General features: G+C 53.7%; 1 protein-coding gene across 4 annotated transcripts in view; it reads right to left on the bottom strand.

Annotated features, from left to right (window-relative positions):
* ADCY3 (adenylate cyclase 3) overlaps positions 1-20,156 on the bottom strand; it is a 77,417-nt gene that overhangs the window by 34,872 nt on the left and 22,389 nt on the right. For all 4 annotated transcript variants that reach the window (XM_034659808.1, XM_034659811.1, XM_034659810.1 and 1 more), the window contains one exon: positions 5,896-6,045. In XM_034659808.1, the coding sequence (XP_034515699.1) occupies positions 5,896-6,045 (150 nt within the window). The remainder of the gene's footprint in view (positions 1-5,895; positions 6,046-20,156) is intronic.

Below are 20,156 nucleotides of genomic sequence, written 5' to 3'. Positions count from 1 at the left end.
TCCCTGTCCCCCCGTGTTCACAGCAGCACGATTCACCGCAGCTGGGAGGTGGAGACAACCCAGGGGCATCCACAAATGAGTGGGTAAACAAGTGTGGCATCTGCAGGCAACAGGGCATTCCTGCTCCTTGAAAAGGAAGGAAGTCCCTCCACGTGCGACACCACAGGGGAGCTCTGGAGACAGTGTGCAAAGTACGTAAGAGAAGCCAGTCACAGAAGGATGTGACTGCACTGATGTGAGGTTCTGAGGAAAGGTAAGCTCCTAGAGACAAAGTAGGATGGTGGCGGCCAGGGCCAGGGGAAAGGAGGATGGGGGCTAGTGTTTCATGGCCACAGAGTTTCAGCCTGAGATGAGGAGAAAGTCCTAGATGTGAATAGCAGTGAAGGCTGCACACAACACGGGAACTGAACGCCACTGAACCGCACACTCAGGCGCCCAGTTAAATAAACGTTACTTCTCGATCACAGAACACAATACAGTCGTTAACAAGGATGAGGCAATGCAAGGTCACCTTAGAACCCTCTCGAAGACAGCTGGTGAAAGATCTGGGGCAGGAGAGGGGGTGCACTCCTTGCATGTGTGTGCGAAGTCTGTGGCCCAGATTGGGAAGTAACTGGAATCCTGAAAGGGTCCACAAGACATGACGGTGGCGGTCTGAGGGACGGCAAAGCGGATGGCCATGCAGGGAACCTTACTTTCCATGATATAACCTTTTGCACACCTTCATAATTTTTTACCATGTACACTGTGAGCTACTTAAAAATTAGCTTTAAGACACTGAGGAGAATGTCCAGCCTTTACCTCTTGCTATTATAGAGAAGCTTACGCCAGACCAACACTTCAGCCAAGACCAACCACAGACGATGGATAAGACAGCTATCTGAAGACCATGGGAAACCAGGCAGGGAGCTAGGACGAGAAGGGACAAAGTCTCTGAGGGCAGGGAAACACAATTCAGTGAGCCCGACACACTCTGCCACTTTTCGCCCTTGAGGCCAGGGTTCAGAGGCCGGCCAGAGAGCAAGGGCTATACGCTTTCAAGGGGCTGGAGAAACAAAGATTGGTGAGCAAGGATTCCAAGGCAGAGCAGAGGACTGAGGTCCTGGAGAGAAGAGAGTCTTTCTCAACACACACCCCCTCGATGCGTCTGCCGACCCCCGAGCTCCAGGAGGCGAGAGAGACCAAGAGCCCAAGCAGAAAGTGACAGCTGAGAGGCTAAACTCGAAGGGAAGTTTGGGCAGTCTCCTAGTACTGGAAGTTCAGGGTCCCTCAAGAGGGGGACCAGCCTTTGAGTTAAAACCCCCGAAGGACTATTTCCTAAGAGGAGGCACAACAGAAACCAGCTCTGAGACTGAAACCCAGCCCTGTCTTCTCAACCCCACACTGGATCAAGGGGAGCTGCAAGAGAAGTAAATCCTCTCCGGAGAGACACCGCTACGGAACCACTGCTGTTCTCCATACATGGTGCTCGGCATTTAATTTATCCAGCATTAAAAAAAAAAAAAAAAGGCCAGGATGCCACGAGATGGCAAAAATCAATAGGGAAAAATCAATAGGGAAAAGCAGACCCATTGGTAGACCAGATATTGCAGTTGTCAGAGCCTTTAAAATGTTTCATATGTCCCAAAGAATAGATGACAAAATGGAGAACTTAACCAGAGAACTGGAATCTGTTTTTTTTTTTTTTTCAAATCAAGTGGAAATTCTAAGAAATGAAAAAAATACAATACTAGAATTAAGGGTTCAACAGATGAGCTCAAGCATTGACTCAACAAAGCAGGTAAGAGGGTTAGTAACCTGGAAGTTAGGTCAGTAAAAATATTGGTCTGAAGGCCGGAAAGAAAAAAAAAAAAAAAAAAAAGGAAGATTCAGGAAAAAAAAAAAAGATTTATGGAACATGGTAAAAATGTCTAATAAGGACATCTAGAATCCTGGAAGGAAAGGACAGAATGAAGCAAAAAGATACTGGCTGAAAATTTCAAAACTGATGAAAGATATCAAGCCATCAATTCAAGAAACTCTTCAAATACCGGACAGACTAACCACAAAGAGTGCTAAGCTATCACTGGGAAACTGCGGGCACCAAAGAGAAATTGTAAAAGCAACCAGAGGGGAAACTACGCATTACTTTAAAAGGAGCAACCGTGTATCTGATAGCTGGCATTTCAACAAAAACAGAAGCCACAGGATCGCGGAATGACGCCTTCAAAGGGCTCAGAGTAAAGCAAAGTCAACCTAGAATTCTCCCTCTGACAAAAAGTGAATTTCAAAACTGAAAGCAAAATAAACACATTCCCAGGCAATTAGAAATGGAGAAAATTTACCACCAACTGACCTTCATGAAAAGTGACACCAAAGGGAATAAAGAAGATAGAAGCACAGAAATGAAGGAACAGAGAGCACCTAAGAGGGCAGAACGGGGCCAAGTGGGTGCACTGGCCATTCGCTGTGGAAGACTGCGATAACACCGTCTTATGGGGCTTCAAATATACGTTGAACTAAAATACGTTAAAATCACCCAAAAGTCTGGGGGAGGGGGAATTGAGCGTTGTGAGGTCCTTGCACTATGACAAAAAAGGTAAAAGTACTAATTTGGGGTAGGTGCAAATGCATCATGATTGACATGTATTGACATTATTTCATTGCTGAAAATTTTTGATGCATTTTGCAAAATACATGTTGTCCTTAAGTGCGTCAAAATCAATAAAAAATGCAAGGTCAAAAATCAAGTTCCGACAGATTTCAAAGGACTGAAATTATACAGAGTACGTTCTCCGACTGCAGCAGAAGTAAACTAAAAATCAACAATGAAAAGAGGACCTTAAAAATTCCCTGGATGTTTGCAAATTAATTAATGTACTCTTAAATAGCCCGTGGATCGAAGATACCTCGATGGAAATTAGGGCATACCAAAATTTGTAGAAGAAAGCGAAAGCAAGCAATAAGGGAAATCCGTAACCTCAGGTGCATGTTTTAGAAAATAAAGATGCTAAAATTAGTTAGCTAAATTCCATCTCGAGAAGGTAAAAAAGACATGATGTTAACCCTGAAGAGAGTAGAAGAAAATCAAAGTCAAAAGCAACGAATTATGGAAGTGTACAGAGAAAGCAACAAAAAGGTGGTTCACTGAAAAGGCCCAAACATTAATAAACCTCAGAAAGATAGATTAAGGACAAATAAAAAACAGAAGGCACAAACTACCGATGCCAGTAATGAAAAAGGAACATCGCTACAAATCCCACAAAGATAAAAAGGAGGATAAACACGTCAAAAAGTGTGACATATTTCTAACGAAACGGATAAGTTCCTGAAAAAACAAAAACGTCCTAGAACTTACACAAAAAAACCAAAAATCTTGTACTTGTGAAGGAAACTGAATCTCATAAAGAAAACGGAGCCACAGGGCTTCACGAGGGCGTCCTAATCCTGTCAAGAACCCGTATGTTCTTCAAGCTTTCTCAGGTTAGAAAAAGGAAACACTGCTCAAATTAGTTCCTAAGTCCAGCACAGGCACGATGCCCAAACCTGCCAAGGATGTGGGAAGAAAGGAAAAATGCAAGCAGATCCCCTTCACGCACACAGTCCCAAGAGTCCTAAGGAAAACACGAGCAGACCGGGGCGCCCGCTGGTCCTGGGAGGCTGCAGAATTCTGCCCCTCTTGCTGCTAATGGTGCTTTTCTCACGTCCAAAGGGATTCACTCACATGATCCCATTTTCGCCAAAAGTTTTATTCTCACGTACACATTACACATGGGGAAACTGAGGCCCGGAGAGGTGAAGGAACTGGCCCAGGGTCACACTAGGGCTCTAGCTGGACGAGACAAATTCACTCCACGTGATGGATATTTACAGGCACCTGTGGTGTCCCAGCCTGGCCTGGGGATGTCCATCTGTGCCTCTCCTCCCTCCCCCCCCTCCACCTCCCTTCTGCCTCCCTGCACCTCTCACCCTTGAGGCCAGTGTCCGCTCTGCTGGGCAGGCAACACCGGGAGTGTGGCCCTGACAGGCTGCAGCGCCCCCTGGCTGCTCCGTGGCGCCCAGGAGTCCTGGAGCACACAGGAGGGGCCCTCTCTGCCAGGCCCCAGGCTGCCGACGCTGACCCTGCCTGGAGGAGGCATTGGAAAATGCCTGTGACTGCGTGGCCTGTGCACGGCAGCCGGATCATCACCACGTCCGAGCTCTCCAGCTACGGAGCACTTCCGACTGTGTTCCTCCCTGCGGGGAGCCCCGCGCACCAAGGACCGACACTCCTGCTTTGCAGGCGAGGAAAGCAAGGCTGGGAGAGGTGGACCGCTTGTCTAAATTATCTGTGCAGAGAACAACAGACCCAGGGGATACGCGGGACCTTCCTCACCACACCAGGAGGCCCCCCGATGAGCCCTGTGGGATGGGACTGAAGATGTCCTGGGTCATGCCAATTCTACACTGTGAGACAGACAAGAATGACAGGGATGCTGAAAACTGCACAAGCACTTTCGGAAAAAAAGAACTCATGACCTCGCTGAGTGGGGACACAAGCATTTTTTAACACAGAGAACCCAGAGCGATGCTTCCACAGTGGGAGAGATGAGACGCAACAAGAAACAAGACAGTATAAAAACCAGAAACGGGGAGCACCTTTCAAGAGACTCTATGAAGCCAGTAAAACGGGATTCTTCACGTACATTCAAGCAGCAGCTCCTGGGTAACCAGCGGACACGCGGACGGGGAGAAGGAGACAAAAACAACCAGCTGCAAAGCTTGAACTTGGCCCTTTGGAGCAACAGAGGCAGGGGAGATCCCCCTTCTAAAATCTGCTTTTTGAAGAAGCCGGGTCCGAGGCCCAACTCAGAAGCTTCGAGATCTCCTTGGTAAAGAGAAAACACAACCTCAAGACTCAGCAAATGACTGTGTGTGCCTTTGAAAAGCACCGTCTAGAGACGGTGACGCTGGCCAGCGGGGCTCCCGGGCAAGGCTTCCAAAGTGGCCCCCGAAACTATGGCTCTGTCCACACCTGAGTGGCAGGGTCTGTGAAAAGAGCAATTTCAGTGACTCCAGAGCCAAGAGCACCCCCTGAACCCAAAAGGACATGGTTCCCAGCACAGAGGATCCTGTGTTTTCAACCTACGGAGCTCGTTTGTTGGGGGGAAACAAACCTATGGATAACAGGAAGTTGGCGGATATAATTTCTCCAGACCTTCGAAAAGCATTTGAGATGAATTCAGGCCAGAAACTATTTAAAAGACTGAATCACATGAGAACCGGGCGGATCAGGCTGGAGTAAAGCCAGTAAACAGAGCGCGGGGACAGCAGGCACTTTTCTCTGTGGAGAAATGTAAACAGCGGGGTCCCCAGGGTTTGGGCTGGTTTTACTTCTTCATCAATGACTTAGAAGGAGCGTGAAAGAGACTTATCGCCCTGAGTGGAGGGGAGCAGGTGGGGGGCCTCACCAGGCAGGGCTACGGCTGGGCCCCCCGCAGCCGCAGAGACCACAGCGCCGGGCCCGCTGCAGGTGCACAGAGCCAGTCCGCTGGAGAGCCAGAAAGGACGGCAGAGGGGGACGGACCGAAGTGATGCCCACAGGAAAAAGCATTCAAAATACACAGAACTTTTTAGCCTGAGAGAGGAACACAGGGAGTCATTGGTGACTGCTTGGGTCAACGTAGTTCTTCAAAAAGTTTTAAATTACAGTGAAAAAAACCACAAAAAACCCAGAAGGAGGGGAGGTTTAGGTCAAGCAGAGAGGAGGAGAGAGGAGGGAGCTTCCAGTGAGAGAAGCTCCCTGAAGTCAGGAGGAGCCCTCTGAGGGCGAGAGGCCCGGGAGGCAGCCCACACCTGACCCTGGCAGTGAACTCCAAAGCCAGGGGCCACACACACAGGGTCCCCCCGCCCCCCCCGGCCCCGACAGTGGCTCACCTGCTGCTGGCTCTGCTCCTCCAGATTCATCTTCACCTCCAGCGACTGGCGGGCCTCCAGGAAGGCCTTGCGGTGCTTGCGGTCCGCCATGTAGTAGGACATGATGCCCACGACGATGGCGCACAGGTAGAGGAAGACGTTTGCCAGGATCTGTGCCCCGAGGAGAGAAAAGGACAAAGATGAAGGCACACGCGCAGGAGAAGGGATGGGGGGGCAGGTGGGAACGAAAATCAAACCCCAAGCTGCCCGGTGTCCAGGGAGGGCCCCAGCGAGCCTCCGTCCTCCACGGGGTATTTAGGTCCCTGGAGCAGACCCGGCCCCCTTGCCACGGGCGGGTGAGGCCCGGGCCCGGGCGGCTGGTGGAGGGGCTGTTCTCCCCTCCTACCTCACACCACAGCTAAACTGGCCAATGCCATTCACCTGTGTGGCCGAGGAGTCCCCCTGCTACCCCATTCATTCACTCACTCACCCGTTCACCCACTTACTGAGGACCTGCTAGGTGCCCTTCGCTGCTGAGGAGCGGGGCAGGAGAGCGTACTAAACCCAGACCCACTAGCCAGGGGCACGGGATCCTGTAAGCTGCAGGTCGTACGGGAGGTCACAGGGGACGTGCAGCAGTCCTGGGCTGCCCCGCAGTCATCACGTCACCTCACGTGTGGTGCCACAGGTGTGCAGGTGGCTGGGATTCCCACGCACCCCCTCAGCCAACCCCACCTGCCAGTACCAGAAGCAGGTCCCGTGAGGAAGCCACAGGAAGGGGAGAGGGCAGCTGTGGGACCAGACCCCTGTTCCACAAGCTCAGTACATCGCCACAAAGACCTCGCTGGGCATTGAGTCTCTTCCTCCATCCCTGGCCCCCTGCAGGCTCCCACTGGTGTCTGGGGGCCCCGGCCCACTTCCACAGGCTGCTGGGACCACTGATCCGACCACCTCCTGCCATAGGTCGCCTTGCATATGGTCCCGAACGTCCAAACCACGTCTGATTTCCTGGTGCTTGGTGCTAACGGCCGCAGTCTCTGACCCTGACTGGGTCCCATCTGGGGCTGGACCAGGTTCTAGCTCCTCCCGCTTCTCCAAAGACACTTACCAGGACCGGCTCCCTCGAGGCCTATTTCCAGGCCGGCTCACACCCTCCCCACCACGCTTCCCTGAGGTCCCCCCAGGGGAGGGCGGACCCCTTCTGTGAGGGGTGTGGTTTTCAGGCAGAAGTTTGTGGGTAGAGAGGTGGACGCTCTTCATTTCTGGCCCTACGGAAAGAAAATGTTCTCCTAGCGAAGTATTATGTTTTCTGAATAGGTGCAAAGTGCAGGGAAGTCCGTTTTAGATTTTTGAACAAGATGGTTTAATAGACAATAAGAGGTGATTTTCTGAGGACTCCTGGTTATGCCACATTCCTGTTTGTTTCATCAGGGCTGATCAGTGCTGACCCTGAGGACGCGCCACCCCCAGCAGAAAGTTCCTGCAGGCCTGGTACTCAGCAAAGGCCATCTGTTAGTAGGGGAGGTGCGTCCTGACACTGGTCCTCAGATGCAGATTTCACAAGCTCTGGCAACCGACACATCATGTGTTCTTGGGTCTGGGCAGCCGCGATCCCCTACACCATTCATGCCGCAAGTGGATTACTTCAAAATCCGTGGGCTGTCTCTTGCCTTCCGCTCGGGTATGCTAGGCCATTCCCACCCGAGCAGCCAGGTCAGTATCAGGGCACTTATTAAATACCTGATAGTCCAAAGAGCTGCCAATTTATGTTGAGTCAAAGCAAATCACACAGACCACGCTGAGTCTGAAAGCCAGTCTTGGCCTGAGGTTCAGAAGCTTCTACCAGCCCAGAGCCCACCTCCCTTTGGGGACTATATAGCCTTGGAAATCTGCCCAGCCCCAAGCTCATGGTGTAGGAAGCCGGTCAACCAAGGTCAGGCTGTACCTCACGCATCCTCACTGAGCAGTCACACTTTGCCAAAGCCCACGCGGGATCCAGATACAGCAGCGTCACCAAGGCCGAGGGTCTCTGGCCTGATGGGGCTCTGGGTCCTTGAGGTCAAGGGAGTCGCGTGTCTGGGCCCCCTACCTGCCAGTACCCACAATTCCAAACCAGAGGCTCCAGACAAGGCAAGCTGCCCTGGGGCCACAGGCCCATCTCTGGCTCTGAGCACAGCCAGCCTGGTCTGCCACATGGGGCCAGGGACAGAGCTTCACGCTCAGGGGTCTCCTTGCCTGGCAACAGGCCCTACCTGACCACCTGGAAGGGTGAAGGGAACAGACTCTGTAAAGTGTACAGTGCTGAGACTGTGTCAGGATTACTGCTGTCATGACGCATCGGGGGCCCGCCTAAGGAAACCACACCTGCTCTGCAGACAGAGAGCAACCATAATGGGAAAGCTTCAGACCAACCCCCACCTCCACCCCCACCAAAGACGGTTATCCAAGGAGAAGAACAGGATTCAGGTTCGGCTCGCACCTGCTACCATTTATAGGTGGCGGCACTCCCTTCCTTGAGCCGTGCCTGTTTTAAAATAAGCTCCCCTTTTGCCTTCCCCTTGTAGGTGCAGAACACAAGTGTAGGAGATGGCCTGGCCTGTGATGCTGTCCCTCGCTGGATGGGCACCTGCTAGGTCAAGTAACTTCTCTGAGCCCCTGCTTCACCAGCTATGAGCTGAGGGGTGGGCTAACTCCTCTCGAAAGCCCCTGCAGCCCTGACTCTGTCTGGCCCTCATCAAACCTCACTTTGGAGGGCGAAGGTTGGGCCTGGAGAGGACCCACTGGGAAAGGCTGGAGGGAAGGCAAGGACAGGACGGGTCGGTCACACTGCCTCCCGTCCCCTGAGCACCCCAAATCACAGAGGGCGCTGGCCCCATCTTCTCGACCTGCGCTCTCAGCTCACGTGCGCAGGGATGTGGAGGCAAACGGTCACGAATGGGCCACACGCTAGAGAGTCATGTGGGTCGTGCAGGTCCCTCCCATGCCAGGGAATTCTCTCTCTGCCTCCCAGTGAGCTTATTCCTTTCTAGAGAATTCTCCCAGGAGCCCCAGGCTGTGGGATTCTCAGAGCTCCCCCCAGTTCTCTAAACTTGCCTCGATTAAAGAAAGGGTCCTCAGGGTTGCTGTTGCTCTGTTCAGCCCAACCCCTCTGTTCCACGCAGCCATAGCTCCAAGGCTTGGAAGAAGCTCGGCAATCCCCCAGGCAGCAAGTAGTGGGAGGGTTAGCCAGGGCCCTACAGGTGACTCTTCGCCTCCAAGTCCAGGGCACAGATCAGATCAGGCAATGCTACCAAGCCAAGGAGACCTCCAGCCAGGAGCCAGGGTCCACTGGGGCGGAGGGGGGCGGATTTGGGAGCGAGGAGCTGTTGCTCTGCTCATGGAAGAGGCTCTCAACATGCAAAACACACAGCAACACAGTCACTTGGGTGACAGTCACCCGGCCGGCTCCTCCCCTGGAGGGGCTCAGCTGTGGGCAGGCTGCGGTCAGCCAACGCTCCCGGGTGACCCTGCCATGTGGCCTGATGTGTGGCCAGGGCCAGGAAACCCCCCTCCCGGTCTCAGTTTCCTTGCCTGGGATGTCATCTCACATCACATTAGGTCCTGGGTGCAGGCTCACGCTTGATCTGCCTCATCTTGTTTAAGGCCAGCCACGTGGTTCTGATTTTCCAGAAGGAACCCAGACAGTGTGAGGGCTCAGAACCAGAGGACAGTTTGCTCCCACGCTCATCTCTTCTACTCCATGACACAGAGCCCCATCCTGCAAGCACCCCTGCCTTACTTACATACGGTAACCCCACCTTCCCCCAGAAAACATATGGGACATTTTTAAAACTAAAACAGCCACCCAGATACCAGCTGTAAGATGCTCTCGCGGGAGCTGTCCGCAGTTTTAGTCTGAGAGAGAGCAGTGTGTCTACAGGTGTGCACAGCGGCACACGTAACAGCGGTCATCATCTCTAAGCTCTGAAATTTCAGACATTCCCCGTTTCACGTTTATAAATGTAAACGTGTCTCACTTAGCAGAATGGATGTGCTTCTCCATATCTATATGGAAAAAAATGAGTTTCGCCCCTTGCACGGTGAGCCCAACGCGGTGCCAGTCCCGAAGAGTCCACGGTGACCGAGACACTGTCCCTGCCCCGAGAGCCACCGCTGGCGGGAGGCGGCCCAAGTCCGGGGAGGACACGATAGGATAAGTGGGAGGCTGTCGTTTCTCTAAAACACATCCACGAGTCCTGCTTTCTGCTACAGGTTAAGAATTGTAGATCCAGGGAAAACGATGGCCATGGGGAAAGCTTGAACCCCAGGGAGAGTCTGAACCATGTCTTTCATGTGACTAGGACAAATGGGCGTCTCCATGCTGAGCCCTGAGCTCTGCTGTCTTACAGGAAGTTCCTGGGGCTCCCCCCACCCAGGGTAAGGGTGGAAGGTCTCCTTTTCAGGACTCGTCTCTTCCCTCCAGGGCTGCCTTCCCTGTACCCCCCTAGCTCCACCTGGCAGGCCCCTCCTCCTCCCCAAGAGCCCCTTTCAGCCTCGCATCCCCACCATGGCCCCCTGCCTCTCCCCGTGCTCCCCAGACCCAACCACGTCATAACTCGCCCCTTACCCCGACCCCTTCAGCCTCTGGTCAGCAGAGGAGTAGACCAGAAACCATCACAGACCTGACCCCTCAGCCTCATGATCTCCCCAGGACCCAGCCCGCCACACACCAACACTCTCCCACCCCACCCCAGCCTCAGAGCAGAGGAACGAGGCTCGGTCTCTTTGCTGGGGACTGGGCAGGCCAGGACAGCAGGGGAGACCGTCCCTTGCAGGAAATACCCAGAGGATAGGGCTGAGTCTGCAAAGAGCACACACAGAGGCCGGGTGGGTGGGGGTCACTCCATCGGGGAGGTGTCCCACAGCTTCAGGAAGACGCGGGTCTCAGACACAAAGACCGGCTTGTACATGGCACTCAGCGACACCCTAGCATGACAGAATGGTGGGAAGGCTTCTCCTATCACTGCCAACAGTAACTGCCTGGGGGGGGGGGGAGGCCCAGTGGCAGGGTTCACGCACAGGACACCTGACCCTGGGAAGCAGTTCCGAAGGCCAGCAGGAGCACTAATGCATGGCCACTGGCTCCCTGAGAGCGGGGGGAGGGGGGGTTCCAGGGCTACCGTAAGCCTGGTCCACTGGACTCCCCACATCAGACTTCAGTCTCGGGGTGATCCCCCCCACAACAAGCCTGAGAAACCCTGCTCTGGGGCACCATCAAGGTCACCTCTTTTACCCCAATGGCCCCCCTTTCTCCAGTGAAACAGACTGGGCAGCAGTCTCATCGCAAAAGAACCATTATTTTGTTTTAAACTCGAGATTTTTAAAATAATGAGGAGAATGAATGAATCTCCCAAATGGGTAACCATTCAGACTACAGCGTCATCTAACCCATGACAGCCGGGTGAAGTGTTTGTAATACCCCAGCTCAGAAACACAGCCGTGAGAAAACTGCTTTACAGAATCCTTCCCCTTGGAATCTGATGAATCACCATACCCCGCACATTTCTAACAGTCCACGGGACGCGGGGAGGCTCCAAGCAGGGTTTTAAAAAAGAAGTCATCCCATCGGAGGAGGGCTGCTGCCTCCCCTGCCTAGGCTGACCCCTCCCATTAGGCTCGTTACAGCCTGGAGATTCCAGAACACTCCAGAACTGGGGAGAAGAAACCCAGAGAGAGAAAGCCGCTCTGGGGAGTCAATGCCCTTGTCAGCTGCCCTCAGAGAGCTTGTGATGCTCTGTGTCAGGGGAAGACCACGTTGGAGGCTCTGTTCACATTAAAACTAACTTAGATGTTTTGGGGAAAAAAAATCTCCAAGGAGCCGTGCGTAGGGCAGGAAGGAGCAAGGGAGCAGGGGCCTCTGCAGGCAACCAGCCTCCCCAGCCCAAGGAAGCCAGGCCAAAGCCTGGGGCGCCCCCCCCCACGGTGCTCAGGGGCGCCCCCCTCTGGAGCTCATTGCAGACCGCAGGTGGTCCTCATGAGTCAGGTCCAGGCAGCGGCCTGCCCCCCCCCCCCCCGCCCCCCCCCCAATAACATTTTCCCGTTGAGAAGTATCTGTCCTCCGCATTCCCCAATCCTTTTCTTACTTGTCCGTTTACTCTCTTTCCTTCACTAGAAAGCCAGCTCCCAGGGGACAGGGCTTTGCTTCTGTTTCTCTGCCGATTTCCCAGCCCCGGGACTGTGTCTGGCACACGGGAGGCCAATGCCTGCTGGGTGAACGGGCGGCAGAGAGCTGTCGGGCTGTGTGGGCCGGAGCAAGTCCCTTCCCCTCTTTGAGACGTGGCTGCTTTGTGCCCACAGCGGCCCTGAAAGCTGTCCCAGGAAGATCGAAACAGAGGTCCCATGCAACACCGCCTGCTCCAGGTCTGGGCCCACAGCCTGCTCCGAGGGACTCTGGGAAATCAGTGCCCTCCTGACAATATGGTAGCGGAGTTGGCTCAGAGCCTCCACATTCACTCCCCTGCTTATCTGTCACAACAAGTCAAATTCTTATTCCCATTTTGTGGAAGAGACTCGAATCCAGAGACAAGAGGCGACAAGGCTGTGGCCTCCTGATGGTGCTGACACTGGAGCTCACATCTCTTTCCTCTTTTGTACCCCCCCCGCCCCGCCACAAGCACGAGCTCAAGTTTCAAGATGTTAATAAAAACCTGCCCCCGACCCAGGGGACTGAACATCAGAAGGCAGCCTGACCAGAACTGTGCGGTCCCGGGGGGCAGGTCCACTGCTGCCCTCGCCCCCAACTAGCAGGCGCAGCACCAAGCAGGATTACAGTACTTTCCCTACATTACTTGGCTGAGTTGTGATGAGGCTCAGCAGAAGCTGGGTGAAGTCCAAGGGACTTGGGGACCCATGGGGAGCACAGAACCCAGAAAGGACCTGAAGCATCTACATGGGTGGGGAGGTCTGCCGACAATGGGGGGCCTCTCTCATGCTACCCCACAGCTAACTCTAGCATCCCTGTGCCAAGAGATGTCTGGGGTCTCCAGTAAATACAACCTTACTCAGCACAATTCAGGTTCAAGCCTCGGGGTACCACTGAGCTGTCCTTCCAAGCTGGGCATTTGTCAAGTTTCCACCATGTGCCTCAAAACAAGAGGACCTCTAGAAGCTTCCAACTTGTCTTACAGCTTGGGCATGCCTCTGCTAAAAGACACTCAATGTCCACCCTCTTCCAAAACAAAGACGACTTCCACAATAGGCATCCAGCCAACCTGACATGTTACATGAGGTCCCTCATGATCTGCTAGGTTGCCAGAACGGCTACTCAGGTTGTGCACTGCACAACCCCAGGGGAAACACTCTGCAGACTCTGACCCGATGGCTCCCCTACAGGTGTGGAACGTGGCTCTAGTTCTAGCGTTATTCGTTTCTTCTACCTGGCTGTTGCCCACCAAGCCCCCTTCAGTCCAGCCACACGGGACCTCTCTCCAAACCTCTAGTAAGATGTGCTGTGTCAGGGCTCTACGGCTCTAACCAGAACATCCTGCCTCTGCCCTACCTGTGGAGGGCCACACGTGATGATCCTCCCACGGAACCCAGGTCAAACACCCAGCACATACCTGGTCTTAGTCATCCCCAATAAATGTTACTGTTACGATCCCAAGACCCAGCTCCAACACCTCCACCCCCATTCCCAAAAGAGAACTATTCATTCATTCATTCAAAGACTTAGTGGATGCCCCCCCACCCCGTGCCAGGGAGATGCTTGGCATGTAGCAGTGAATACGGCAGAAAAAGTCCCTGCTGTCAGGAGCGATGTTCCGGTAACAGTAGATACAAAAGAAACATAATTCAACGACAGGAGCATCAGAGCTCAGCAGAGAATACAAATGATAAAGTGACGGAAGCTGCCTCAGATCAGAAGGTGAGGGAGCCGGCTGGCCCCCATTCTCCCCTCCCCTGTGCCAGTGTCATAAGCCACACCCTTCCCACTGCCTCACCGAGACTCTGCCCTCCCACTGACTCGGACCGCGGGATCTGCTCTGGCCCGAATGGATGTCAGCACATAGGACATGAGCGAATGTCTGAGATACGCCCGCACGTCCTCTTGTGCTTCCATGGTTGCCATGAGAACAATACACACCCAGACGTGCAGGGGTACAGCAGAACCAGGGACCTGGGGAGCCCCGCAATGCCCAAGCCACGGCCTGGAGCCCAACCCAGCTGAACCCAGTCCAGAGCAGCCACCCCCTGGCAGCACCGTGCATGTGTGCGTGAGGAATGTGTGGCTGTGAGCCACTGAGGGTTGGGTTGGTGCTTAGGACAGGTGTCCCCAAAGCAGGAGCATTGAAGCTGAGATATGAATGGCAAAAAAGACCCAGCCATGGGGAAACAAAGATAGAGCATCCTGGATGGAGAACATACTGCAAAGGCCCTGGGACATGCGCCTCTCTTCCACGGGATACCCCCACCGGGTGCTTCTTCCTGCCCGGGACACAGCCAGCCCCCAAGGGCAGGGGGTGTCTCTCACTCACACGGGCAGCCTCCAGGGCCACACAGTTACTGGCATGGAGCGCAGTGAGCTGCATGAATGGCAACAGAAGGCAGGTCAAAGAAGGGTTCCTCCTCCGCTGAGGTGTTCCCCTAGATAAGAGAGCCAAAATCACGCTGAACAAAGGCCAGAGCGGTGGCTCTCTGCCAGGGGCGGGGGGTGATCCGACCTGCTGGGGGCCATGCGGCAGTATGTCTGGGGGCGTTTCAGATCGCCGTGACTAGGAGAGACAGCGCTCCTGGCATCTAATAAGTGGGGGCCAGGGGTGCTACTGGACATCCTATGAGGCACAGAGTGGTCCCCACGATAAATGATTACCTAGTCCCAAATGTCAATAGACCCGAGCTCGGGAAACCTCGGCTAGAACAATGCCTCCTTCCTTTCCGATTCCTGAGGATTCACATGAAACTTTCCTAAGCTTTTTTACTGAACAGTAATGAACTCTGGGGACAAAGATGTGAGCGAGCAGATGTTGTTGTCCGTCACAGGCCTTGGGGCTAAGAGGAAAATGTTACTGATACTTGCTGAACATAAGGACACGATATCTTGATAAACCCACCCACGATGGAAAGAAGGCCACATCACTGGTTGGGGGGGGGGGGATGAAGACCAGAGAAGCCTGTCCTGTCTCTCTGTAGGAGGAGACACAGGAATGAGCATCCCACACCTAACATTTTATACTGACCCAGGGATTATTCACTTGAAGTCTGGGGACTAGGACAGGGGGAGTCAGAGAACCCCTAAAATTAGGGGCACCTCATGTTCCACCCTTTTCTGGGGGAGCAAGTCCATTGCTCTCACCAGATTCTCAAAAGGGTCTGTTAACCCAGATACTTAGGAACCACAGAACTCATCAAAAGCTCCCCCTTCTCCTCCAGTGGCTTCGCTATAGAGACAGAAAACATCTGGTCACAGCATTCGGTGTCTTCTCCTATTGATGCGACCCCATTACTTGGTCTTTTTCTCCAGGCCAAGTAATTCCAACTTTACTTAAAGGACTCTATTTAAAAACATTTAATCATGTTTGGCTTCAGATCCTGTTTTAAAAAACTCACCCCCACTGATGTCTTGTTGAACGGTGGGGCCCCATGCTGGGTCCTTGACAGTATTAAAAAAAAAAAAAAATGACCTCAAGAGCTCAACTCTAGTGGGGATAAAGAAGCTACTGGAAAGAGAGAAAGCACAGACTGATCCTGATGGAGAAAACAGCAAAAGCCCCTACAAGGGAGTAGAATTTGAGCTGACACACTTGGTTGTGGGCTTTCACACACACACACAACACGGAGATCTTACAGATGTGTTAATATATGGATTCTGGATGGTAAAGAACATTTAAGCCAATTTCTGATGACCAACATTAAATGGAAAAAAAAAAGCAAAAAATAATTAATTACACGTTCACGGGAGTAAGGAGAATGATGGCGCTCCATGCTGCCTGCTCTGGTCTTGTTACCTCTGAGCAATACCAGCTGCATTTAATGCATAGATCCTGACTTTCTGGAACTGTCTTTGAATGAACTCGAGAACAAATGTACCAGCCCAGAGGAAGAGGAGCACATAATCTGGAGACAGAAGATTTTTAGAATTCCAGAAATAGAACCATCACATAAACCTAGCATGTGGCAATGTGGGGGGATCACCTATCACACAAAAACATCAAAGCCCTTGCCCCATGGAACAGAGCAAGCTCTTAGGATTCCAGAACTTCCCACCTCTCAATTCAGAATGACTCCGATCTTGAGAGTGAACTTTCTGCAGATTCTCCGGCTGCAGAAACCAGCCATCGCTCCTTCTCCTTGGGGACTCCCCATCCCCTTCTCTCCCACTGTGCTTCCTAGGCGTTCCTCAGGGATCCTTCTTCCCTGCAGCCCCTCAGAGCCTGTCCAGGGACATCCGGGATGGTTTTCTAAGTCACTTGTTTCAACTCAGCCCTTCAGGGCTTACTCCTCCGTGCCTACTTCTCCAGCTCAGTGCTTCAGAGCCTCGAGTGTTGCCATCCCCAGGGGACAAGGTGAAGAAGGGGAGGCTCCTGGGCCCCACCCGCCTGCCGAGGCCCAGGGGCTGCCACGCACACTCTCTACTTCTGAGTGAGTCTCTTCTACAAATCACTGTTCTAGGCAGGGGAATGAATACGAAAGCAAAGCCGAGATCCTCCCACTTTCCTGGCTCTGTAAACCAGACTCCAAACATACATGACGGCTTCACATCACCTCCCTGGGCCCGTCACCTACTTATCTTCTCTCCACAAGCTCTCTTTCCAATGTTCACCCCTCACCCCAAGAGACCGGACCTTCTCACCGCCCTTCCCCGTCTGACCAGCCTCTCTTCCTTACACTCAAAGCCACGCCTATGGAGAGGTTTTCCACCTGCAAATGCCGGTTCAACGGTCCTGCCTTAAGTCCACTTCCCAGGTTTTCGCAGGGACCGCGCAGCCCAGATAACTAGAACCCAGCCCCCAACACTGTGTACACCCCAGGGAGCCTTTGCTGAGTGCCTGACCGGCACCTGCCCATCCACGGTGGTCATTTCTGCACCTCCCGTGGGTCATTCATCCCAGCTGGTCTCTCTGGGTCTTCCTTCCTCGTCACCCCTCCCACAGGACGGGGCACAGACCTCTCCCGGGTCCATCTTTGGTCCTGTTGATCCACCCCCTGGTATCGTGTTAATCTTCCCAAATTGTTTCTTTGCAAGGGCTACCCCTGCTCAAACACATCCATAGCTTCCAATCGTCCAACAGGTTAAAAACTGAAAATCCTCATTCTGTCAAAGTCCTACCTACTTTGGCCCCAGTGAATTTTTCTAAATATCGCCCCCCCCCCAAGTCCCTGACGTACCACATCCGCTCTAGCCAAGCTGACATCCCCGACGTGTTACCCAGCAGGCACGTTCGGCCTCCAGCGCAGGCTATGGCCCACACTTTGAGAGCTCTCAAACTCTCCCACCAAAGCATCTGGGAGGAGGCCTCCCATCTGACCTTGCTAGGGCATGTGGACCTGGCATTTTCGTCCATAATACCCCCCTTTGTATCACTACCTTTAAATGTTATTAAATGTTTGCCTTTGAGTAAAACAGCTGTGTCTGCCCATTAACAGCACACGTACCAGCAGGGCAGAGACAAGATCTGCTCTGAGCACTGCCATGTCCCCAGCACTCAACAAACACCAGGCACATATGAGGTGCTCAGTGACCGCTGGGCAAAGGGATGAATAAACAGGGGGATGGAGGGAGAAGGGAAATGCCACCTCCATAGCTATGACCCTGAGGCTTCAAATACAGTAGGCAAACACCCCCCCACATCCCCCGATGTGAGAAGTGCCCCATCTGAAATGCCCCCTCACACCCCCACCCCCTGCCACCCTTCCCTTAAAATCTAGCTAAGCCCTGCCACCTCCGCACAGCCTTCCTTGACAGCCCCACGCCTGAGCAATCACACTCGCCCCTACATTTCTTGAAGAGGAAATACCTGCAAGATAAATTATTAAGGGGAGGGGGAAGTTTAAATATGCAGCCACGCTCTGATCTCACAGAACAAGACAGATGGGGCAGGAGCAGAAGCAGCAAAATGTCAGCAGTGGTCATCTTATGGCTGTGGGGGTGGGCTGTGGATTTAGGACAACTTTTGTTCTCCTTTTTTGCCTTATAATCTTTTTATCTCAAATCTCTGTGAAGGAAAAATAAAGACAACGTGCGTATTTGAAAGGTCCACTCACTTGGAACACCCTGACCATCAGCAGACCTGGGAACCCTTGGGGACAGAGACTCCTCTTCAAGGACACACCCTCCTTGCACTGGGACGGCCCTCCATAAGCACCCCGAACAGCGGCTCCACGCCAGAGCCTCTGTGTCCTGTCCGAGAGCCCGCCGAGCTGTGCACCTGTTTCTACTGGACACGCCTCGCCTCCCACCAGGTCTTACAAAGGATCAGCTGGGAAGAGAAACCTTCCGAAGGTCCTCCAACCAGACATGGGCACAGAGTCCAACGGCCTTCCCCCCTGCCTCCAGCTCTGCTTTGTGAAATGCAGAAATTGGGAACCGCAGGGTCACAGCCCCCAGAAATGAAGGGAGAAGATGCCCTGCCTGCCCCGAGGTCGGTGCGCAGCCTGCTGCCGAGCCTGTCACTTGTCCCCCATCGTTCTCTGCCAATGTCTACCGAGAACGCATTCTCATTACAAACGGAACCCGTTCAGGTTGTCCCCACAGAAACACCATCTCACTCCGACGAGCCTTCCCTCGGGTTCGAGGGGGAGTCCCACTGACCGGGTGACTACAGTTCTGAGTGGTTCCGTGTCAGCTGACAGGCATGGCACCAGTCCCTGGGGCTCTGCCGGACCATCCCCATCAACCCGACCCGCCCTCGCTGACGAGGCCACACGACTCACTTGTGGGGCTGCTCTCCTCTGCCACCACCCAGTTTCCTTCCTCTCGCCCTCAAACGCTTCTTCCATCTGCAGGAGACACCATCCAGCCTCTCTCTCTGAGGACTCCGCTGCCACGGAGCCGGCGGGGATTTTCCCATCCCGGGAACCCATATTCTCCACGCTTCCAACAGAGCTCTAAAACCAGCCCCCGGCTTCCTGAGAAGTTCCTGACTTTTAAAATATTTCCAGTGGTTTTTGCCTAATTTTCCCACTTACTGGCCTTATGCTTTTGACACATAAGAGTCCCGATCCGGGCTCTCAAGGGCCGCGCGTGGGATGTAAGCCCAACGTCGGGGCATCGCCAGCTCCACCCACAGGGGCTGCGGGCCCCGCTCCCAGCTCACCAGCTGGGCACCGTGCTCCTGCAGCATCCTCCTCTGCGGCCCCCCATGACCATCTGCCCCCCCACACACACACCCCCTTCCTACCCTCAGTGAAGCACTGCTCAGGGCCAGGAACATGGTGGTTAGACACGGAGCTCGAATCCTGCCCCGGTCGCTGCTGGCCGGGACCTGTGCAAGTCATCGCGGCTCTGAGCTTGCTCCCTTCTCTGTGACTCGAGAATAAACGGTCCTGCCTCAGGTTGGATTGTGACAATTTGGTAAGACGATCGGAGTAAAGCACCCCACCTCGTACCGTGCTGGACATGGTAAGGCTCAATAAAGTTCGGCTACTATGATGCGGCACGTTGTAAATCCCCACCACCACCTGGCAAGGTAGGAGGACCCGTGGCTCCCAAGCCCATCTGCACCTGTGTCCCCGGCTCCACCCCGGGCAGCACCAGGCATCCCTATTCTGAATGGAGCCCTCCTCCCCACCCAGGGGACGCCAGTGAGCCTGGCCTACTTGGGAACCACCAGACTGAAGTATAATCTTACTGCTGCATTTTATTATCTAAATGCAACCTCACGGGGGGCCTGGGGTGGCTCAGTCGGTTAAGTGTCGGACTCCTGATCCCAGCTCAGGTCTTGATCTCAGGACAGAGTTCAAGCTCCACGCTGGACTCCACACTGGGCGCAGGGCCTACTTCAGAAAAAATACATAAATAAACACAACTTCATGGCCCTTAGTCTTGTCCTATCAGGTTCACCCTGATGTTTCCTCCAGTTGTCCCCCCATACCCCCCGACAGCTTTCAGTGTCTTCTCACTGTCGTGAGACCCCACCATTGCCCGTCGGCTCTCCCCAGGTCTGCCGAGCGCTGGCAGAGCTGCAAGCTCACCGCAGTCCAGACCCCTGGGCCCTGCTGCTCAGTCGGAGGGCTTAGTCCCCCTCCTGCCCCTTTACCCACTCCAGCTGCTGGAAACACCTGCCGGAACTGCCCTCATCCAGCAT

This window comes from Ailuropoda melanoleuca, chromosome 4 (assembly GCF_002007445.2).
Source record: "Ailuropoda melanoleuca isolate Jingjing chromosome 4, ASM200744v2, whole genome shotgun sequence".
Lineage (NCBI taxonomy): Eukaryota > Metazoa > Chordata > Mammalia > Carnivora > Ursidae > Ailuropoda > Ailuropoda melanoleuca.
The sequence above is the reverse complement of the archived record's forward strand: the minus strand, read 5'-3'. Positions and strand labels throughout refer to the sequence as shown.